This window comes from Apteryx rowi, unplaced genomic scaffold, assembly GCF_003343035.1.
Source record: "Apteryx rowi isolate R43461 unplaced genomic scaffold, aptRow1 scaffold_550, whole genome shotgun sequence".
Classification (NCBI taxonomy): domain Eukaryota; kingdom Metazoa; phylum Chordata; class Aves; order Apterygiformes; family Apterygidae; genus Apteryx; species Apteryx rowi.
Genome location: NW_020450817.1, coordinates 424712 through 448460, shown reverse-complemented (window position 1 = coordinate 448460; position 23749 = coordinate 424712). Strand labels below are relative to the sequence as shown.

Genomic DNA, 23749 nt, shown 5'->3' with positions numbered 1-23749 from the left:
GCTATCGAAGCACCTTCCAGGAACTCTTTGTGTTTATTTTCTTATCTTCTCCACGGGAAAGGAAACATATTCAGCAGTGGGTTTTGTTCTGGTAGGGAATGTTTTGTGGTCATTGGGCATTTAGGTTTGTTCCGCCTGAGGAGGAGTTGGGAAGGTTTACGTAAATAATCAAGCCTTTGCACAAACACTTGCCAGGAACAGCGAGCATTTGGTCACAGCCCAATTCCTTTTTTTAATAAGTGATTTCTTTTTATCGTACAATACCAAGGGCTTTTTATTTCCTTTTATAAACATTTTGCAAAATAGTCAAAAAAGACCATTCATCTCAAAGAAGAACTCAAATAAATTAACGAAGTTCCTATCCCAATTTCTATATCTTTTGTTTTCAGGAATTTTCTGTGATGAATGCAATAGAAAAACATAACACACTAAAACCATAATGGAAATTTTCTTCCCCTTTCACAAATGCTTTGGGTGCCTTTTATGCAGAAATAAGATCTTGAACACGATAGTACATTTTACTCTGATACAGAGAGCATCTTAGATTCATATCTGCTTTGGCAAAGAGCCTAAGCAAAATATACTTACACAATGCACAAACAGTTAGGGATTTTCCTATTTCTCTAGGGTTTTCCCCATTTGTGGTATTACTCAACTGCAGCTAGAGGTTATCTGAAGAGACACCACCAACGTGCAGCCTTCTGAATAGAAGGTGTGGTGCCAACATTTTAGCTAGCACAGCAACTTCTCTGCAAACTAAGTCAACTGTAATATCACATCACTTTGTTTAAGGACTGTAGAGAAGAAAGTGAGATCAGCAGAGGAAGACTTAGATTTTTGGTGGGGAGGAATTTTCTTGAAGTAAAATTAATGAAGAAAAAACAAAGATTAGACCTATTTCCCATTTCCTGTTACATCTCCAGGCAATGTGGGAAAGCAGAATTATGGAAATTCTGCACTGAATATTCTGTCATGCAGGAAAGAGTTTGAGGCAAATTTGGTTTCACAGTCTACCTGTTAGCTCTGTTGTACCTGGTTCACACAGAGTTGGTGGTAACTCTTCCACAATTCCATAAAGAGTAGAAATGTTCTTGAAAATGCCTTAAAATGTATTTTCATCTTAATTTGGAGCCAGACTGTCAGTCACTTAACAAGCATTCATTTAGATGCCTGAAAAGCCAGCAAACATGGAGGAAGCAGTTTCTTCTCCTTTTGAAAGATCATCAGTGGGAGAGTTATTATCTACGCTTCTACTATAGGCCAAACTGTCAGAGTGATCATATTCAAAGTTTCCCTCTATTCCAGCAATTTCTACTCTTTGACCACCATTAAGAGCAAGCATGGAACTGTACTTAATCTTACAACACAAGGAATGAGATGTCTTAATGTTGAGTGGCCTTACAATAATCAGTTCTCAAATTGTAGCCAAAGGCTGATAAAGATGATGAATCTAGTTGCGTTCTTTCTGATTTCCAGTTGACAGAGAATACTCTTCATAAATTCATCTTATTCTACAGAGGAATACAGAATTAGAATGGATCTCTTAGATCACTGGGTGCAGACCCATTAACCACAGATACTACATCATCTAATCCCTTTAAAAACTCATCAAGTTCCATTTTAAAATCAGTCAGGCTTTTGTGTGCACTGCTCCAATGCCAGGGCTGTTCCAGAAGGCCAGTTCTCCGGCAGAAAGAAATATTTTAATTTCTAAGGTAAACACAATAATGGTTAGTTTATATTAACTTGTGTTTGTGTCAGTTATCTTTTCACTTAAATAGATGCTTTCCACCCTTGAATTTACTTTCTGTTTATCTGCAGTAATAATATACCTTCTCTGCAGTAATATACCTTCTCTCTGCTTTTGCTTCCCTAGGCTACACATGCCAAGCTCTTTTAGTCTCCTATCATAAAACAGGCAGTCCTTTTTACCGCCATCCTTCTCAGCAGCTATTTCTGTTTAACACATCCTTCCTAATGGGGTGACCAGATTCATACACAGTTCTGAAGAGAGTTTCCCACTAGGGTTTATTTGGTGCCATGTAAAGTGATAATATTCTTTGTCTCTATTGCGAGCCATATCACATTTTGCAATCACCCTGCAGTACAGAGTGAGCTACTTAGTGAGTTATGTAGTGAGCTACTTCCCTTTCCATGGAAGCAATCCACATCTGCCCTTCTTTTCTCCTTCTGCTCGCCTATTCCCATACTATTTGTGGAGGGAATAGCCTCTAGATGATGAGCCATAAAAGAGTCCTAAATGATTTCTCATGGCCTCTAGTGAAAAAACCTGACAATGCTAGTGGTCTCAATCATCTCCCAAATGAAAAAGGTCTTTGAGGAGCGGACAGCCACAGTCAAAGGAAGTGCTATGGATGTATGTAATTTTAAAACTTTGGGTGGAAACAGAGGGGATTCAGATCTGTATCATAAGCTCCTCGGACTTTCAACAAATGGTCATAATTTCCTACACCGAGACATTCAGCCCCAGAAACCATTTAAGGAAAACTTCACAAAGGGAAATAATTGAGTATGCTTTATGTTTTCCCAGAGCTATTTTCATAAGCCAAGGAGATAATGACTTAGTACTTAACATATCCTTGGTGCTGGTGGGGATTGGAACCTCGCAGAACTTTCCTCATTCTATTCTATTTTAAGGCAGATATAAATGTCACCCCTGTATTTATCTTATCACATGTACGGAAACAGAATCATCTGCAGTAAGAGAAAGCACAGACATAATTCCTGTCCCACCAAAAAAAATTCTTAACTAGATCAAGGTTAAGTATTTACACAAAGAAGTATACCATTGAAAGTAGATGAAAAGGAAAAATAACAGGCCTATAGAAAACACTTGGCAATTGAATAAAATTGTGGCAATGTTTACTGAGGGCCAGAGGAGTTATAATGATTAACACACAAAATATGAAAATTTAGAACAGTTAAGGATTCATAGTTAGTATTACTGATACAGTGTCCCAAAAGACCTGTTTTCAAAAAGAGCATCTGTATTTGTTTTGGTGTCATCTGTAATTACTTTCACTGCCAAGGTAAAACTGATGATCCTTATTTATTTTTGGCAAACCACAAGGTTGGTCCTCAGCTTTCGCTGACAATGTGGTAATCAGATGCATGTGAACAGTGTATAACGGGATCAGCTAAGCAATTGCAGAAGGACTGTTATCGCAGTTGGACTGTTATCCATGCAGAACAGAATCAGCACCTAAATCTATGGCAAAGCATTATTTTGGACTACTGCTTCTACAAGACAGCCGGGGATGTTGCAGGGTTTTTCTACAGAATGCTAAAAACAAAACGTCTGACTCATGACTACACATAATCCATCTCCAAGCAGGAACTTAGTTTCTCTTCATGTGTTTCAAGCTGAACAAAAGCCACTGATCACGTTAGTGCAGTGCTGAACCTGAGAGAACAAACACTACTGAGAAGTGGGATATTAAGTTCAGGTTCAGTACTGCGCTAATGAGGTTACAGAGTTTTTGGATAAGAGCTGGCATGTGTCCAACAGAGCAAGTTGATGTCTGCCTGTGTTAACATTATGTTGACCTGTTTACAATTAAACAGTGAACAGAAATGAACCAACAGGGAAGAGAATATTGGGTTTATTGAAGATTACTGGATAATCCTTAGTAAGGTTTCACAATGATCTAAAGCATAGCCTCTTACCAATTTTTGTGTCCTGCACCATTTGCCATTTAACAGATATATGCAAATGTTGTATTTGCAGGTATGAAATATGAATAAATTTTGTGTCTGCATGGACCTAGTACTGCACAGCTTGCTATTCTTCAAAACTGACAGAAAACATTTCCATTACAATCAGCAGTATTTCAGTAATGCAGGAACACATGACTGACATAAGACACTCAGATTCCTAAGATTTTTGTCCTTCTGTTTACCTGCTACTGTTCAGGAGAAATATAGATTTCTGTCTTCAAGAGCAAATTCTTCAAGATGCTTCCTTTTACATTGTATTGATGCAGAAGACTCCTGCTCCCTTATTTTAAGGACTGTTATGTGGCATATAACTTCCTCTAAATGTTACTGTGGCTGTTTGGCTGTATCTCTTGTACAGGGCAAAACAAGTGAAAGAGTTGGCAGCATAGTAATTATATTTCTGGGAATTCTTTGCAGCGACATGCATTCATCCTGTAAGTAAATGTCCAGACAAAACAATATTGCTTTGAGGTCTCACAACTGGGAAGAACGTTCCCCTCTTGTATTTTAAGTGAACTGTATGTAAAAATAATGCTGTGATACAAAAAGGGCCTGGCCTGCATAGAAACCACTTGCTCTTAAATTTATTGGACTAAAGGGAGTTATGACAGTTTGAAACAAAATCTGCCCATTCTATTGTGTGCCTCAATTCCAGGGCTAGAAGCAGAATTTGCTTGGAGGAACAGTACGCTCTAGCTTTTTTTTTTCTTTTAGAAACAAAAACAAAAAAACAAAATAAAACAAAAAAAGTTGTCAATCATTTTGATGTCATGTTTCCTAAGATATTAATACAAGTTGTTAACAAAACAGAATTGCATACAATAGACAAAGTAAAATTAAAATGCATTTTGAACGCCATGCCCTCAGCTGGTATAAATCAGCACCATCCCATAGATAGTCAAAAAATTTCAAGCCACTCAGCTACTTGAAAGGCAACTAATCTACCAAATCAGCACTTCCAGTCTAACAATGAGATGGGGACATGGTGAATGACTGGAGATCTCATACAGAGGATGCTGGAACAGAATCAAAGAAATGATAGAATAGAATCAAAATCAAGAAATCAAAAAAATGGTCACCAAGTCCAGCCTCCTGCTAGAGGCAGTACTGTCACCAACACTAGACCAAATCAGCCATGACTTTGGCCGTTTCTTGAAAACTCAAGGACAGGGATTCTACAACTTCTCCAGAAAACTATGGATGTCTAGTGCTTCACAGTTAGGATGGTATAATGCTCTTTGTAGCATGGAAGAGGCTACAAGAAAAGTTTAGTCAAGATCCCTCAGCAGCAGAAACAGCACTGGATCTTGCAACCTCAGAGATGCCTGGAACCAGGGCCCCCAGAAAAAAGGGGGGTGGTGGGAAAGCAAGAATTGAAGTGAAAATCATGAGAGACCCCCTGAGCTAGATTTGCTGATCCTGCTGCTGCTGGCAGTGACTACTGCTTGTGGCATGCCTGAAGGTTTTTGCTGTTCCAGTTGCTGTCTTCTCATACATCTCAACACTATTCCTCAGCAACAGCAGGAGAAGCAAGCCTGGCTTTCCAGTGCTCTGGCACGTGCAGCAGGGCCATCACCATTTTGATCTAGGCAACTGCTTATTTTGCTTATGCTTACAGTTAGTCCCAGGAGCAGAACACTGCTCCACAGTACACTGTGATCTTTATAAACAATAAATACCATCCTGCTCACATTCACAGATTGCAAAAGACTATGATTTTAATTCCAAACACCTGAAAGTCAGTGAAATTCTTTCCAGTGATTCAAATGAACATTGAATCAGATCCAGCTGGAGAAAAAGCTTTTTGCCTATACAAACTTCAGCACTGCCCATGAGAAAAGTGTCACTAACATTGTTTCCAAGACAATTTCTCTGTCTGAGTTTAACATTACTACTGGTAGTGAAATGAAGCCAAAGTTTGCAGTCATTTGCAAAATGAGATTGTCAGCTTTGTGGGCCAGATGTAGGTACATGAAACAGGACTTAAGCAAACCATTGTCGTCTCAGCCAAACACCATGATCCATAATGCCTTATTAAGTGCCACCTAAGACTAGAGGTGTCTAAGCTTATTAGGAACCTCTCTTTCTGATCTGAAAGCTACCTGGATGCTTGTGGTTCTGTATCTCATGACAAGAACTCAGCTGGAATGACATCTATCTCGTGCCTAACTTCTATCGGAATGGCATATATTCACTTGTGAGACACCCAAGTGCCCCAGAGTCCTGGGTGGCTGGAGGAGATTTAAAAGCAACAGAGATCAAGTTAACACAGCTCAAGCCTAGTTTCTCTTTCAAAATGTAAATGTTAGGGGAGGAAAACAGAATAAGGGTATGTTCCAGCTGTCACAGTCCAGCCGTTCAAGTTCCTACCTCTAGGGACAATCAGATTCAACACTTTCCTTAACCTGAAGCAGTTTAACCTTACACAAGTTATTGATTTGCCATGCTGATCAATAAATGAGAGAGCTTCCCAGGCCTCCTGTCAAAGCAGTGATAGGTAATAAAAGAGTGATGGTCTGAAAGAAGAACAGGCGAGAGGCAGTGTAATTTTTAAAGTTGAGTGCTTTCAGCAATCGAAAGGAAGATCTGTTTCCCACTTCAAAGGCTATTTGCATTTTCTTCTAAGCAGTCATCAGGAAAAAAAATCAGGAACCCAAACTTTGGAATAGTGGTTCTCAGTATCTAGACTGAAGAGAGAACTTCAAACTCTGGCTCTTAACTCAGGTGCCTACACTCTAGACAGTGGAGTTCAAACTAACCTTGTACTTAGCTTTTTCATTTGGCTAATATGAGGTAGCACCATGCTGAGCATGCAAGTTTCTCATATTGCCCTGACAAGTCTCTAATGCTTTCTCATGATCTCCATTTAAGCTCTGTTTAACACCTAGGAAAGGAGCACAGTCATGGAGTAGATGAATCTTCCTCCGATATTCTACTTTTTTTTTTTATTATTTAAAAGCAATAATGAACTTGCCAGTCTCTTCCCAACCCTCTGGTGTGGATCACAGAGTCATACTAAAATAATAGTATTTTAGTATGCATATGCATACTAAAATGCAATAAAGCATACTTGGAAGTAACTTCTTATAACAGTTTCAGGACTTTGGAGGCTACATGTCAGGGCTGAGACACTGATGAAAGCCATGGAGGGGAACATGGGAGCAGATGCTTCTGCTGTTCATAGTTCCCATGAAAATGGTGTAGCCCCCTCTTCTTCTCAAATAGAGAAAAATCTCAGACTTAAACTTAGAAATATCCCGATTACAGGAGGTATTTCTCCTCCTGATAAATATTTTAAAAGATTTACTTAGTTTTTACTCAAGACTTAGCTTGCTATGTTGTTGTGTAAGGATGTAAGGATGTTCAAATGATCTCTCAGGCCGTGCTAGAAGCAGTGGTAGTCTCCGGTGATGAACGTGAGAGGCCACTGCGTTCCTTCCTTGTGCTGTATTATCAGTTAAGGGACTGTTTTCATTAAAGACTTCAGGATAAAGGTATCAGACAAGCTCTAATGTGGTTGCAGAAACACTTTAGCCACAGCAGAAAAAGAAAAGTCTTCTTAGTGCAAGTACATAAAAGACTTTTTTTTTTTTTTTCAGCTGTACACTTGACAGTTTTGGAGACAGAGGATTTATTTCTTAACTGTTAGTATGTTAGTATTATTATAGCACTCAAAGTCTTAATCCTACATCAGAAAGCTTACACCAAAATCCCTGCACATATGCCTTTCCCCTCCTATTGGGAGTAACATAGACCAATAAAACCTTTCCCTGAAACAGCTAGCAGTGTGTGTACCTGAAAAATTAAAATACATTCAAGTTTTGCCATGCAGAAAAGCACTATTGAAAATATCTGTAATGTGCATTTCAGTTGAAACAGTTGCAGTCTGAGATAATCGATATAGCAGCTAGATATGAATAAATTTGGAAGTTTTAACAAAGAATACATAATCTAAAATACAAGATAATAATTATTTTCAAAGTCATTACACAGTCAATTTCTCTTTTGCTGCTAACACATACATTACTGCAAAGTCAAACCATTGTTTTGAAAAAACAAAACCATGGAATAATCATATAGTCTGGTTTCATGTTATGGAACTTCCACATGCTGCAGTTGCTAACATCAGCGCAAGCCAAATTAAAGGAGGCAGAGGTCCAAAAGAAGGGGTCCAAAGAGGCAGGATTCCACAAACTTTACAACAGCAGCATTGTTTCACCTACTTCTCGTGACCACACTACTGTCCCTAGAGGCAGCACTAAGTTCTGGGCATAGGCCCAGTTTAATAAACCCATCAGTATTCAGTACCTTCATATGTTGCTTCACCCTATGTCTCATTTTTAATGATAGCCCTTACTCACTGAAAACCACCTAAGCCACACATTCTCCTAGATAGTGGGGTTTTTTCCAGAGTGAAGGAGAAAATAAGCTACAAGGGCAGACTGAATGCTAGCACAGATGTGACCATACTCTAAAAATGGTAATATTATATCCTATAGAAACACAATATATAAAAAGTCAGGAAGAATATTTTAAAAGAGCACATACTGCTGATCAAAAATAAGCATGAAGCATATTATAAAGAGAACTGCTAAAATACAAAAAAATATAAATTGGGAAAAATTATAATACAAAGATATCACAGTTTAAAAAGCAATGAAGAAATCTGTCATTGCAGTCAGTGAAGGAAGAACACAGGTCAGGGAGAGGAGGAAGTGGAAAAAAGATCAAGGAAGTTTGCATATGAAGAGGTGAAAGGGAAAAACAAAACTGGAGACAGTGAAATGTGTTAAGTGCAATAAAGTCTATTTCCTCAACGTTCTTCCAAGAAGAGACAATGAATGCACATTTAGTACTGTACAATGTTGTTTATATGATTCATACTTTCTGAAAATACGCAGGCAAGTAGAGGCAACTCCAAGACAATCAGTTTTCCAGAAATGATTGAAATTTGCCACGCATATTCAAAGCAACCAGGCTGAAAATTTTTCCTTCAAGAGAAACAGCCATAGATCATTTGCAAAGTAAAACTTAAACTCCGAGGGAGCAAAAAACATACTGTTTCTTCATTTTCGTACAGACACTTCCTCAAAGAGATTGTATGTCCCACACAGTTTTCAGGGTGAATCCCATATTTTGCATGCTGAGAGGTCAGAATATGAAATGCATTGAGACAGACTGTTGACTGTTCCAGAGGAGTAAGTTAAAATATCACTTGAAAGGCCATCTTTAGATTCCACAAAAGAGAAAATCACACATAAAAGAAGAAATATTAGAGTTAGAAAAGAACTCCAGATGCATGTACTCTACACTTCTGCCTTAGGAAGAATGATCTTTATCTGAGTCATGTCTGAGAGATATTTGCCTAGCATGTGCTTACATCTCTGTAAGCTCCCCAGGCAATCAGTATCACCAGTTACAATGACTTTCCAACTTATTCATGACTCTCCAAAATTCTGGCCCACTGAGTTCATATAGTTGTGAGGGCAGGGCCAGGTCTGTGATGTATCAGTATCACATTCCAATATACATAAATTTATCAATTCTGGGATCAACCCTAGCCAAAATAGTTAAGAAATAGTCTGGAACTTCCTTGGCAATACACAGCTGCTTAGGGCATAATTTCTATTTTTTGTTTTATTTACATTTTTAAGAAGTCAAATAACTTCCTGGATTTCAAAAAACAGCCAAAAAATGTTAACAAAATCAGGAAAAAAGTTTTACAAGGAAAAATATTTTCCTGAGGGTATGAAAATTACTGTGAAAATATCTGTACCAAAACTGATGTATAAAATGTAGGTATTTCTTATCAGAATGATGGTAACACAACACATTGAACTTTTAATGTGGGTTCCTGTTTTATACAGCTCAGAAACAACAGCAAGACATTTGGACATTTATGGTTCTCAGAATCAAATGATTTTCAATCAAGGATAGGAGGAAACTCCTTTCTTAGGTCCACTTTCTTGGAGTGAGGCCTAGCACTTCAATGCTGAGGCAAACCCCATAAAAACCAGCAGACTATCTAAAAGTATCCATAGACATATGGATTTTTTAATCTTGTTTTGGTCCTTCTCATTTTTAATCATCCCTGCTTCTCTCACATGCACACACATTCTGGCAAGAGTGGAAAAATGGGAATATATATATAAACATGGCAAAGTAACAGGTACAGCATTGCCAGCTCCAGCAAGTTTACAGATTAAGCTACTTCTAGACCTCGCTGCAAGAATTCTAGCTAGGTCACACCACCTCGTCTGGTAGAAGTTATTAACTCTGTTTTATCTACAAAGTTGTCTTGCCTAGATTGGAAGGCACAGTTTAGACCAAATTACAAGTGGTGCTTAAGGGCAGGAAAGAGATAGAAATATGCTGTACTCTACTTTTATTTTGTTAAGATGGGAAGAGAATTCATCTCAGAATGTCTCCAGGAACACCCCACTCCAGCAGCTGGCCCGGTGAAGGATGCTGGAACAGGATCTGCTTTCCCTCACAAATGCATGGCTCTGCAGAAGAAAGAATCTTCTAGGTCACAGCAGACACCACTTGTTTCAAAAGATGGAAACACGACACTGAAATGACAGGTTATCTAGTGCTTCCCTCGTGGTAAGATCTTCCAGTACAGTGAGAGAGATCTGCATTCCATATCATCTTTAATCCAGCAGCTTTCCATCTGCAAAGCATGGCTAATCAGCAATGCTCTGCAGCTGTGGAAAGTATCTACTGCTGAACCACAATATCCCCCACTGAGCTTTTGGCCCAAGTGGAGCTGAAGGATATCTCCCTTTCCCAAGCTCAGAACTCAAAGGGATTTGTGAGCTATGATCCCCTGCCTATAATAAAGGATAGCTGCTCCCAGCTGCTGCTGAGCTTGCATACATACCCCCTTTTTCTTTTAATTTCTACCTCCTGGTACAGGCACTGATTAAACATATGCTGATGTCTGATGGTGGTGAAGCTTCTAAAATTGCCCTGCATTCTAAATTTCAGGACACCTTGTCATGTCTAGTTCCAACATCACTTAATTTTGTGTCCCCAGCCTTCATGACTGTCTATAGCGCCTCTGTTCTTGCACCTCCAGAAGCTCTTTGCTTTCTGTGCCCTGAGCCTTTTTCCAGAGCTCTTGAAGAAGGGAGAAGTGAGGAAGAAAAAACAGAGGGTTACTGTTGCATTTTTTGCAAGTCCTGAATTGCACAGCTTTCTCCATTTCCACAGCTTCTAAAAGAAGCTATAGTGGATGCTATAGCCATGACAAACCCTGAAGAGTTTTATGAGTCTCTGGCAGTATCCATGTTTGGCTGTTTTTTTCTTAGGGATGACAACTAACCAATAGCATAGGATACAGCAGGAAACATGGAAGCTAAGCTTCTCATGTCTTTGCTGAGCTATTTTTCACCCTGGAAAGGGCAGATATAAATCACAGTCCAAGAGATAAGTCACCTAACCTTCTTAAAACACAGCTCTCCTGACCATCAGCAGAGAAGGTAACTAGAGATATCTGAGCAAATGGGTTAATATCACTCTAATATTTAAGGGGCTCAATCGTGTTGAGTCACTGTATGAATGCTGTGACTAATGAACACTTAAGTATAGCATTCAAAGTACTTAATTAAAACACATAATTAAGAAATGCCACACAGAAAGGTCAGCACTATTTTGTATGTGTGAAAACTGGAGAAGTGAAATGACTAGGGCCATACAAGTGGGCATGACAATGAAAAAGACAAGCAGGGACGCAAGATCCAGGCTTTCAGTCTCAGGCACCCTCTTCTGGATTGCACTTCATCATAGCATGTTTTAGCAGAGGATATGTTTGACACTTTTTATGTGTCTCCTCCTGTCATTAGATATATCTTTGCATATACACAAAAAAGTATGGTGAATCATCTTCCTTTCTTGTGACTTCACACTGATATTTCTCTCCCTCTCTCTCTCTGAAAAAACCAAGCCTCTGATTTTGATCTACATTTTCAATGTCTAAAATTAATTTTTCAAAAGAATTTTAGAGAACAACTGAATTATGCCACCTAGATTCTTATTTTCTTCATTTTTAGAGGTTTGGGATCACTTTTAAAATATTCATTGGTCACCTTAACAAAGAATAAAGCTTGCCATTACATATCAGCTGAGTTACCAGCCTAACAGCTATATTATATCACTGATTTTGCAGTGTACAATATTCAATTAGAATAGCCTGATCCATGGCATAAGTATTCAGTAAAGCAACACTACTTACTTGGATTAGTAATATCATGAACAGGCAGCAGCTATATCAGCAATTAGCTGCCAATATCCTTTATAATTGCAGGGAAATCCCAGATTCAGTTTAGGGTTTCCTTCTTTACCCATGGACTTTGGATACATTACTACATTTAATGGGAGACAATACAAATACTACTTCATAGTTTTCTGGAGAGTTTTTTTTTAATGTAGTACTCTTGATCTTTACCAGCTGTTGATTCAAATTTGGCGTAAGCCTATTTCTTTGTGTACAGCTTGCAAACAATGTGGATTGTAAAATGAGTAGGGCACAAACCCAATTTCAATTGCAGGCTGGGATTCCCCTATGCTTTCACAGGGAAGCTTGCTTGATAACTGTGTTTGCTATTGGGTGAGACATGGAGACCAAGCCCATTGTATTTAACCTTTGAATACCAGAATATCATGAGAGTTCTAAAGCCAAGGCATTAAAACAAGGAAGAAAAAATAAATCATAATATATAATAGGAGCTTGGTTGTTCTCTGCCCACATTCAACCCACAATTTTATATTTTCATGCTTTTTAAATTTTTATGTAGTGCTTGCATAAACTTCCAATGTCTTTTTGTTCCTTTCTTTCCTGTACTGGACAGGAGTACAACAATTTGTGGTGTAGTAATGAAACCTGAATATTATACAAGGCAAGCATGCCTTGCTGAATACTCATGGTAAACTAAGAATGATTCATTAAGTTGTAATAGGATCCATAATTTAAACCAATTCAGTGTGAAGCTTTTTAGGCCATATACCTCAAAACAGTTGTGTCACTATTTCCTTCTTAAGACATACAACCAATGCTTTAGTCTGCTAAAGAACACCAAAGGATGTCAAAACTGCTTACAAATAGTCGAGAGACACAGCCACCTTAAAATCTAGTCCACTGCTCAAACTCAAAAGTTCCAGTTATTAAACCTGCTCAAAACCCTCTAACAATACCCATGGTTTGAAAAATGCAGAAAAATGCAAACAAATTGTTTTATGAAGAATGATACAATCTCAGGGTTTACTTTGCAGAAGAGAAACTCACCAAACTTATGGGAAAAAAAACACAAAGAAAAATATTTTTTTCTATAATATTCACTTATAACAATAGCAGCTACAGAAAACTTCTGATAGTCAGTTTTAAATTTATAGTATCTCATTATTTCATAAAGCAAATTTCTAGACAAAAGGCAATTCCATTGATGCTCTTTCTTTTCAAAACACTAGTTTGTGACCTGATATGCAGGAGGCAGTGCATATATATTCAAAGATAAATTGTAACCTCTACTTAATGCCCCCATAAAGCCCATTGATTTAGGAATTATGGAGAAGATAAACTGCTCCCTTTTAAAATAACTCAGATAGGAGTGAAACTGAAGACACAGATTGTGGTAGATTATTTAGGAATATTGAGATTATTTCCAAAGGAAAAGAAAGAAGGAGTTTTTTCTAACAGGCAGTCATGAGACTCTAAAGTTCATGTGGGTAAAATGCTTTGCACTGGATTGAAAATGGTAAGCTGGCAGTAATTTGTCCTGTTGGGATCATTATTGTTCCCAGTGAGAAACCATTTTTGTCTTAAAAAGTCATTAATGCATTCAAGATTCTACTGAATACAGCTAGCAGAAACATTACACACAGAGCATGAACTGATGTCTATCTTTTAACATCACAACTGATCTTTATACCTGATTCTGTTATACTGGAAACAACCTGTTTCCCCTGTAAATTAAAAAAAAAAAAAACACATTTTCAATTATCCAACCTTCAGCACTGGAAAAATTTTGAGACAACCTTTTGAAGGCAAAGAAAGGGATCCAGTCTACCTAACATCAGGACTGTGTTTACATATTAGGCATCTAGTGAAGCAGTCTTCCCAATATACATACCTGAGATGCAACGGAGAAAGATGCCCTTGAACATCCCCAGAGGAAAACCCTGTTCGCTAGATTGGATCCCACCCAAAAAGCTGTTATTGTTTTTTATATTTGAGTCTGACAGTCAGCTACTCTGGCAGAACAAATTAGAAAAGTAAATTATATCTATTTTAAGCTCTCTCTGTAGCAGCCCAAGGAGAATAAATTATTTAAAATGAATGTGGTTTTGCATTTGTAAACATACATACATAAAATTTGCTGAAAAATACTGAGGTATATCAAGAGATTAATCTCTTATGAGTGTATTTTATTATTTTAAAACATTCTATAAGCAGGTAGGCACTGTACAGAATTCCAATTCAGAAATATAAAACAACTTTAAATATAGTGTTTTTTTCCCCTCAATCTAGCATTTTTGAGGCATCTTTATTCCTGATATATACTAGGACACGATCATAAAATATAAAATAAATTGCTGTAACATGTAGTCACTTAATATCTGGGTAGTACTGCCACATTTAGACAATCTTTAATACATCTCAGTTGACTGCCCTAGGGACTACAGAACACTGTGACTTTTTCAAACAGCACTCTGTACATACAGCCAAATTCTTTCGTGCCATCAATGCCACTGCCCCATAGCAACTAAATAGTTATTGTCCTCTACTAAGATTGAAAATCAGATTCTCTACTATTTTATCTTATTTTTTTACTTATCTTTCAATTTATTCTCTTACTAAACGTTCAGAATCGCAACAGAAGCAGACTATCTCGATACTGCCCCTTTGTGGGCATATCTGGAAACGTGCAAAATTCAAAGCCATTAAAGAGACGGTACGGTTCACATCCCACTTTTATGCACACACATAAGTCATTAAATTTAATAGCAGTTACATTCATACCACAAAATGAAAAACAGGTTTTATTCTTTCTCATGATGTAATTCACTTATTCACAGAAAAGTCAATTTTTTTGTATTCCTAACATAATTAGAAATTTCTGAAACCTCCTCTCTCTCCCTTTCCCCTTTGGCACCAGTGCTGTTGTAACAACTGAATCTCCAAAGTAATGAATATGGATTAAATCATTTCTATTATTGATTTCCAAATACACAAGACAGATTAAAAAATCACTAAGAACAACAGCAGTTGGATTTAGTGTAAATTTCATTTTCTTACTGCCTTGTTAACAGTCATCTTTGTCACTTTGGATACTTTGGAATGTTCGGGACAGTTAAAATATTTTTCCATTTTTGCTTCCACAGTTTGTTTACAGTTCTTTTGGTAGCATACAACTATTACATTAATAGATAGCAAATAGGAACAAGAAAGAGATTACCTGAGAACATGAAAGTCCACATTCTTCAATCCTGGGAATAATCTGACTATCAGAATTCCAGAAAAGAATTATTAGAAGAGTCTGAACATTAATACTTATCATCCTAAACTGACAAAAAAAAATACAAAACCTCAGAAGAAACCTTCTACTCTGACAATTCTCTCCCTCATGCCAAAACTTTAATATGAATTTTAGTCCCTCCCACAGCACCTCTGAGCTCCTCCCTCTAAAACTTTCCAAAGTCAGAAAATTGCTACTTGTGGGAAATATAAAGCACGTTTGACTAGTTCTTATGTTCCTCACTGAAAAATGGGAAGCTTGAATTTCTGACAATCGCAGTAAAAAAACCTCTTTCTTCTGGATTTCAGCATGTCAGATTTGGATGAATTTTAGTAAATTTATTCTCTGCAAATTCTAAGTATAAATAGGAATTTTGTTTCTAGCAGTGATATATCAGGTAGGTTTGCTGGACTCCAGACACGGTCTTCTCTCTTCTTACTTTCCTGGGTTTCTAATATATTGAATTCAAAAAAAAAGTTGCGTTGAGGTAAGTAGTCTTGGAAGACTGGTTTCTTGTTTCTCATCAGTGTGAAAGGCAGCTTGTTTTATACTGGGAATCTGAGCCTTGAATTTATTTAACTAATTTTTTAACTGTATCAGCAGAATCTTCTCGTTCTATAGCCTAACTATCTCCAGTATTTGGATTTTCAACATGCTCTGGAAGTATTTATACTTTGCAAAAGGAGCTAAACACCACCAGCTCCGAAAGCAGGGTGCGAGTGACTCACAACAGCTAAACAGTTGTACACGTAACAAACATAACAAAGAGCAGAGGAGTGTCTTTCTGGGTGCCCCCTTACCTTGTTCCCCCACCTGTACAACCACTACGAACAAGCATTTGAAAGACACTCTCAGGCTGAGACAGAGGCTACAGGCTACATGGTGTGTTATGCCCATAGGAGGAAGAGGTGGGTACTTCTCCATGGAGGGCTGGCTCCAGAACAACAGAGATGTGTGAACCCAGGCCCTCAGTGCAGTTGCAAAACCTTTCCCATCAGCTGAAGTAGAGGATACGCGATTAACACCATCTGCTAGGATCTGGCTTGATGTATTTCTGGCTTGAAGTATTTCCTTTAAAAAATAGGTAAAAGATAATGTCTACTCTGCCAGTGCAACTACAATACTTGTATTATACATACTTTCATGTGAGTCCAGTTTGTCACTACTCCAGTGAAACTATTTTTGGGAGATGAAGACCGGTATTAATCACAGTACTCAACCAACCATCACTGAACTATTTGGTTAAAAATAACAACAGTTAAATTTTGCCATTCACACATAAAAATACACCAGATCAATGATCCACCTAGTCCACTTTCCTGTGTCTAACAGAGTCAGTAGCAAAAGCTTAGGAAAAATAAAAAAGAAGTCAAGTATACTATGCTACTTCCACATATTATTTTAACATATGTTACCAAGTTCCAATGATCTACAGCTTATGGATTTCCTGACCTATGTGCACACCACTGTTTTTAATAGCTATTTCTGGACCTTTCGTCCATGAATTTATACAATAGCTCTGTGCATCTATTTATGCTTTTGGATTTCAAAACATCTTGTGGCAATGAATTACACAAACTACGTGTTTATTTGTTTTTGCTTTTAAAACTGCTGCCAAATAGTTCAATTGGGTTCCCCCCTTGTTCTTGTTTTAGAGAAACAGGGAGCATCTGTTCTCAACTAACCTTCACACACACCTTCAGCACATCATTAGTGATTTTATTAATTTCTAGCATATCTCCCCTATTTTTTCGAAGATGAAGAATACACTGGTTCATTTTTACTGTACTTTTTTGTGGAATAGGGTCTCCAGAACTGCACACAATATTCAGGAGTGACCAGATCAAAGATCATTTATATAACAGCATAGCAATGTTCACTGAATTCATCAGTGGCATGATTGCCCTCTGTCAAAAAGCCATTTTGACTCTCCCTTAATGTATCACATTTACCAATATGTCTGCTGCAAATGAGCCACTTCAGTACACACTAGAGTTAACAGTTCAGCAGCTTCACATGTGAGAACTTGTAGAATACTGTTTCAGTACTGTTGTACAGATTTCTCATACTCTTTTGGATGTTTGGTTTTAAACTTCTGCTAAAGCTTAGACCTGAGACAATTCCTCCAACTTACCCCTCAGTAAGTTTCCCTGTAATGAACTCCAGTGCAAGCAAGCATTTCATTTTGTCATTACGTTCCTTGAGCATAAGGTGTCCTTTCATATCTCTATCACCAGTCAGCCCATAGACTTTTTAGGAGGCTTCCTCCTCATCTTTCAGTAAAAAAGGAGGGTATTCACCTTTCTTAAAAGTATTTTTGGGTTGAGAACTGAGAAAAGATGTTTTCTTAATGGTGGGGGTTTTGAGGATATCTTATATGCATGTTGTTCTGATCTTTCACTATGTTACTTTTGAACAAGCTCCCTGTCCCTGGAAAGCCTCTACCCTTTTAGTTGTTCCTTTTAATTGCTTTTTGAAGACTTGCTCATTTTATATAATTCTTTTTAACTTATACATTAGCATGGCAGATTTGGGGGGATATTGGATTTGTGTCACTATTGAAGAGTGGCTTTTTGAGTAGCTACTTGGAAAAGAACCAAGAGTTTTTTCTCTTCCTATGGGGTCTGTGATTACTTGCTCCAAGCAAGTCATTTATAGTGTTTAGTTTTAGATACAAATTTAGTTTCTGCATCAAGGCCTGAGGTAACACTCATCCAGTTTCCATATGAATGACTGATGTGTCTCAGTATTATTAAGTTTTCTTCTCTCTCACTCTCTCTGGTATTTCATAACACACCTCTGTCACCTTCTGAATAAAGTGATCAGTAATGTTTCCCAAGTAGCAAACTCTTTCTATACAGGAACAGAGTTGCTTCCAGAAAGTTTCTGTAATACTTATGTTCGTCAGGCAACAACCTTGTTGTTATTTATTTTATTTGACAATAAGCTTTTAAAAAATTATACGATACCATGTCTACACTAACAGAACTTATTTTTCCATTCCTATGTAATTTGTATCTTGGAATTACAGTGTTCTACTCGTTTTTATTCCATCAAGTTACTGAAAGAAGCTGGGCAGTACAATTGACCCACGCTTTTTTAATGTAGAAGCATCCATGCCTGTGAAATTACTATGGCCACTAGTTTTTAGGTTCCCTGCTCAAATGCAAATTTATTTCCTGATAATAATTCTTGGTAATAATTTCTTGATAATAATTTTCTTTTATTTCTTGTTTTTTACTATATCTTATTGGTATTTTAATCAACATTTGTCTTGTGTATGATGTTAAACTTTAATTACTTCATCCCTGAAGAACTGATGATAGCAAATTATATACTGTGTTGCTTCTAGCAACTCTCCCCCAGTCTTAAGAATAAAGACTCTTAAAAAACCCTTTAATAGGAAGTGCCTCCTTTTGAACTTTGCAATAGAAATGCTGTGTGCCCAAAAGCTTTATTAGAGCACTGATCAAAGATGTAGGAATGCCAAAATCCAAACACTTCTCAGTCCAAGTAGGGTTTGAGTCCAGATCTTGCACATTCTAGGATGGTAGCCTGACTGTTCTGTTTCTTTAATAAAATGCAGGAGCACACTCTGGAATCCAGAGCAAAATCCAGTATTCCCCATTCTCCATTCTCTCTTGGCACAGCCCTCATCTCTGGACGATCAGTTCAGGTTCCCTCTTGATAATTGTTCTCTGGCTTCACAAATCTTCATGCTTGGCTGTACACTGGCCCCATTTCAAGGGAGACAGCTAAAATAGTACCATCTTTGTTTAAGTGTGTAGGAGCATTATCTAGAAGTGAAAGTTAGATTAGGTATATCACCAGACACAGCTAAGCAGCCAGACAAGGCTTCTGTGACTTGCTGTGTAGGAATTTAGACACAGAACTCTTCATAAAATTCTACCTAGGCTACATTTATCCTGCTTTCGTTGAGATGAATATGTCAATGTCCAGGCTGCAAGGCATGTCCCTGTCACATCCACACTGGAGAGGTCCCAGCCTCCTTTGGAGCATAATAGCTACATTCACACTACATTTTGCAAGAGTATCTTGTGGTACAGCACTACATACTTTCATGTCTCACCAACACAGGCACACATATTATTATTCCAGCTGTCTTGAGATGAAGGGCCACAGCCCACATAGTCTCATGGCTTCTCTTTGAACTTGCTGTGCAGTAATACTGCCTGCACCAGGCAACTGACACCTTGCCTCAGGGCCACTCACATCAACCACAAGACAGCCGAGTGTATATAACTTAACAGCTTCCTGTCATGTTAGGCAAGATGTGGAGTACAGCTGTGTGAGGTGCTACTGTCATCACAACAAAATGCTCACAATGATTCAGAACTACTTGGAGCTGCCAGTTTACAGAAGTTTACCTACATTTCCTATCCAAAGTGGGCACACACTGGCAGGGCAGGCACTAAATGGAGGGTGCCAGCAGGGCAGTGAAGTCCCACAGAGCCACAAGACAGGTTGGTGGAGCAGGAGCTGCCCAAGTGCTCCTGTATCCAACATGTTATTACTTCATTGTCTAAAGAAAGTCCATGAGAGAAAACAATCACTCCCTATTTTGTCTACGTGTTCTAAAGAGAGCCCACCACTCTCTTCCTCCGCCTCCATCCCTTTCCTACAAGAGTGCCAGGTATTCAGCAACTGTGGCCTGCCTTACAGTAGGTAGCAAGTTAGGTACCTGCAACCTGCGAAATCAGTCAGAACACATCCAGCACTGCAGGCAGAGACTGAAAACTAGGGATGAGAGAAGAGGAAATATGTCATTCCTAAGCAAGCCTGCAGTACAAGGGGGCAAATGAAATGCTCAGTGGGATGCAAGAAGACAGGGTACTTGGCACTACTATTCCTCCTGGCTCATGCTATACTAAAAGCAGGTACTTATAGCCTTATATTGATAAGATTACACAGTTTTTGCAATTATCCTGTATTTTGCCCTTGGAAAATGCAACATTTAAAACGCAGCCTTAAACAGAGGCAGGTAAGGTGCACTAGTCATCTAGGGATTAAGTCCCATGTATGCAACTACTTGTCAAAATAATGCATACTGTGTCTAGCCAGCAACGGTCTAGTTTGAGAAGTGATTTGCTTCCAGGAAAAACTGCTAGCTAGTCTATTGTGTCCAACAATATCGAATGCCTGTCAAAGCAATCAAGCATCTCTTATGACTTATCTAGAATTCCTCCTTGTATCTACTTGTCCTACCCTTACCCATACTCCCAAGGGAAACATAAGAAAAGGTGAATTGCTGCTGGAAGATCGTCCCTGCCCTCAGCCTTCTCCCTCCAATACAAATACCTACATCAACACACTTGTCTGCCGAGCACTCTCAATGGCATGCACTGACTGAACAGTCCTATTTACAGAATGATTCACAATTCACAGAACAGTTGAGGTTGGGAGGGACCTCTGATGATCACCTAGTCCAAACCCCCTGCTCAAGCAGGGTCACCTACAGCAGGCTTCTGCTCCTTTGAACTGTTACCAGGGCAGTTAGGAACTGGCACCTGGTCTAAGCCAATCCTGAAGTCTAAAAAGCAGGCCACTACTGAGACTGTTCATCTTAGGTTCCCACATTTAATTTCCAAGATGCAAGGCTAGAGGTTCCCTACTCCATTCATTAGCTGCTTCAGCCATTCAGAAGAAAATAGAGTTGCTTCACAGCATGCTTGACATGCCCTGTTATCATATCCAAAAGCAGTTTGAGTTGTGGCATGATGATGTACAACATACAGTAGAATACCTTTCTACTAAGACTCAAGATTACGGTCATTTCATTATTAAATTATTATATTCATTAATACAGTCTGTGAAAATATACTTTTTTACTCAGTACAGTTAGGATTATTCTCAAAGATTATGGTCACTGCTTGGCTAGCATTTTTCCCTGTGTCCTATTATTTTAGTTTTAGTTTCTTCCGTCCAAGTTGCTCCTACTTCTTTTCAGACACTTGTTTTAATATCAAAACTGCTATGTTTTTCCTCTACATTTTTCTGAATCTTCCCCCTCCGAGGAAAGTATAAATGTAGCACAATCAATATTTTGAATTAGTATGTATTCAGTTATCAATATGAAGTTTTTGACTTACCAAGGTATCATCAGTTGCTGGGCTTTTTCCTCCCCACACAATTTGTGAACTGTTTCCATTCTCTTCTGTCCACCTCTAACTGTTCACAGAAACAGCTTCAGGTGTATGTTACATAAGACAACCTAAACAACACTTACCGGTGAAGGGGCAATATACTGTTCTTCCTTCACCCACTCCCAGCAGTACCAGTCTGACACTTCAGTAAGATGACTGAACTCTTTAAGCCAGTAAAAAACTTACCCTGCAAAAAAGTGCAGTTTCCTGTATTCTGAGCTTTCCAAAAAAACCACAAAAAATTGGCTACAAATTACTGGCTGATAGAACTATCAGCCTCTGTGCCAGTCAGCAATGCTCAGTTTTTGCACAAATACTGGTGCTAAATATTTAAGGGTTCTGTTTAAAATACGACAAGCTGTTGATGGCAAATGATCTTCAAAATCAATTTATTCAAGTCTTGCACAGTTCTATTTGTTAAAAAAAAAAAAACAGAAACAAAGAAATCCCACATTTTCTTCAACCCCAAAGCACTCTGAATGACTTCAGATAAATGGATAGAAGACACTGCTATCAGTGATCATCTTGTTGTCGATCTTTTCAGGATTAGAGCTGGCATTTATAGGTAAATATGAATGTTCTTGCAAAAGGAGCTGCAGTGTTTACAAGTTTTCTTCCACTTGAAAGTGTTCCCACATACAAAGCATGGCATCTTCTGCTTATAAATCTGTATACCTCCAGAGAGAAAAAAAAAGTCATTAACCCGCATTTCAGTTGAATTCTACAGCTGAAAAATACTTGTTATAGAGATGGAAAATATGCTTGGATGACAGCTGCCTACATATAGCAAGTGCTCTTAGACTTTCAATGGCTCTAGCTACGTAAGCTGCAACTTAGGCACTCATTCCTCAGAAACAAATCTGGAGCCTATATTTAGATACCAGGGCTCTCTTTGTAGTGTTTGGAGAGAATGTAGAGTATGGAGAAGAAAGGCTGAGAGAGCTGGGCCTGTTTAGCCTGGAGAAGAGAAGACTGAGAGGGGATCTTATTAATGTGTACAAATATCTTAAGGGAGGGTGTCAAGAGGATGGAGCCAGACTCTTTTCAGTGGTACCCAGCAACAGGACGCGAGGCAACGGGCACAAATTGAAACATATGAATATGAGGAAAAACTTCTTCACTGTGAGGAGGACAGAGCACTGGAGCAGGTTGCCCAGAGAGGTTGTGGAGTCTCCTTCTCTGGAGGTATTCAAAACCCGCCTGGACGCGATCCTGTACAACGTGCTCTAGGTGACCCTGCTTGAGCAGGGGCGTTGGACTTAGACGATCTCCAGAGGTCCCTTCCAACCTCAACCATTCTGTGATTCTGTGAATGCAGAGGTTGAAAAGAGGATCGAGAATTGCAAGCATCCTGCAAGCACTGCCTAGTGTGAGACAATTGGGAAACTCTAAGAAGAGGGTATATTTAAACCCTTTGCTACCTGTGGAGTTCATGACTCAGAAGTGCCTTTGTTCATTTGGTAGGCAAATCTCACAGTGCCTAAAAGGCACTTATATCTTCTCTTAAAGCACTTATATCAAACATTAGAAAGAAAAAAAAAAACAGAGCATTTTGCATTAATAGTGACTGGATTAAAAAAAAAAAAAACACAAATTCTCAAATCATATCAAAGCAAAGACTAGACACATACACAATCTATGATGGCTTCTGCCTCCACATCACTCAGCCTATTCATCTACAAACTGATAGTTCTCCTGTCCCTACAAGGGAGATACAAGCTTAAAACCACTCCAAGCTGAGAAAGGCACAGGCTCCAAACATTCATCCTCTTGAAGGAGTGTTCTAGTCCCCAGACTAATACCGAGAACAGGGGTATCAGCACTTTGCTTAGAGCAGCCACAGCTGCTTTTTGAATGGGACCTGATCCAAGCAGTGCAATAAACGTGCTTCCAGAACAAGCCTTTTAGCCAGAACATTTCCTAGGTCTTCCTAGACTCTGAGAAAAGCTAACTGATAGCTAGATCCATCTGAACCTTTGCAATGAAGGCTGAATTACAGATGCCTAAATTATTTTTTATCTCATGAAGTGCAGAATCCCAATAAATAAATATATATCAATAAGCAGAGAAACAAACTCTATACCCACCACCAGCTTGGATAAATGTTATAACCCTGACTTCCAGCACTTATTTGGATCTAGGCCTGCTCAACAGTAATTTCCATATTTAACTTTTTTCCCTATGTGCCTCAGATAAATGCACAAACCCCAATAATATACATTTGCCATGATCTATCATAAGTCACTCTGAGAGCCTCAATAAACACATAAAAAGCTTCAGCTACAATATTTTAGATGGCAAGAAAATGGCTTGTTCGCTCCTGGTCTTAGC

General features: G+C 38.4%; 1 protein-coding gene across 1 annotated transcript in view; it reads right to left on the bottom strand.

The window, feature by feature from the left end:
- IL17REL (interleukin 17 receptor E like) overlaps positions 1-15296 on the bottom strand; it is a 50023-nt gene extending 34727 nt beyond the window's left edge. Inside the window, exon 1 of the mRNA XM_026081524.1 lies at positions 15195-15296. Within this exon, the coding sequence (XP_025937309.1) occupies positions 15195-15296 (102 nt within the window). The remainder of the gene's footprint in view (positions 1-15194) is intronic.
- Positions 15297-23749: the final 8453 nt, after the last annotated feature.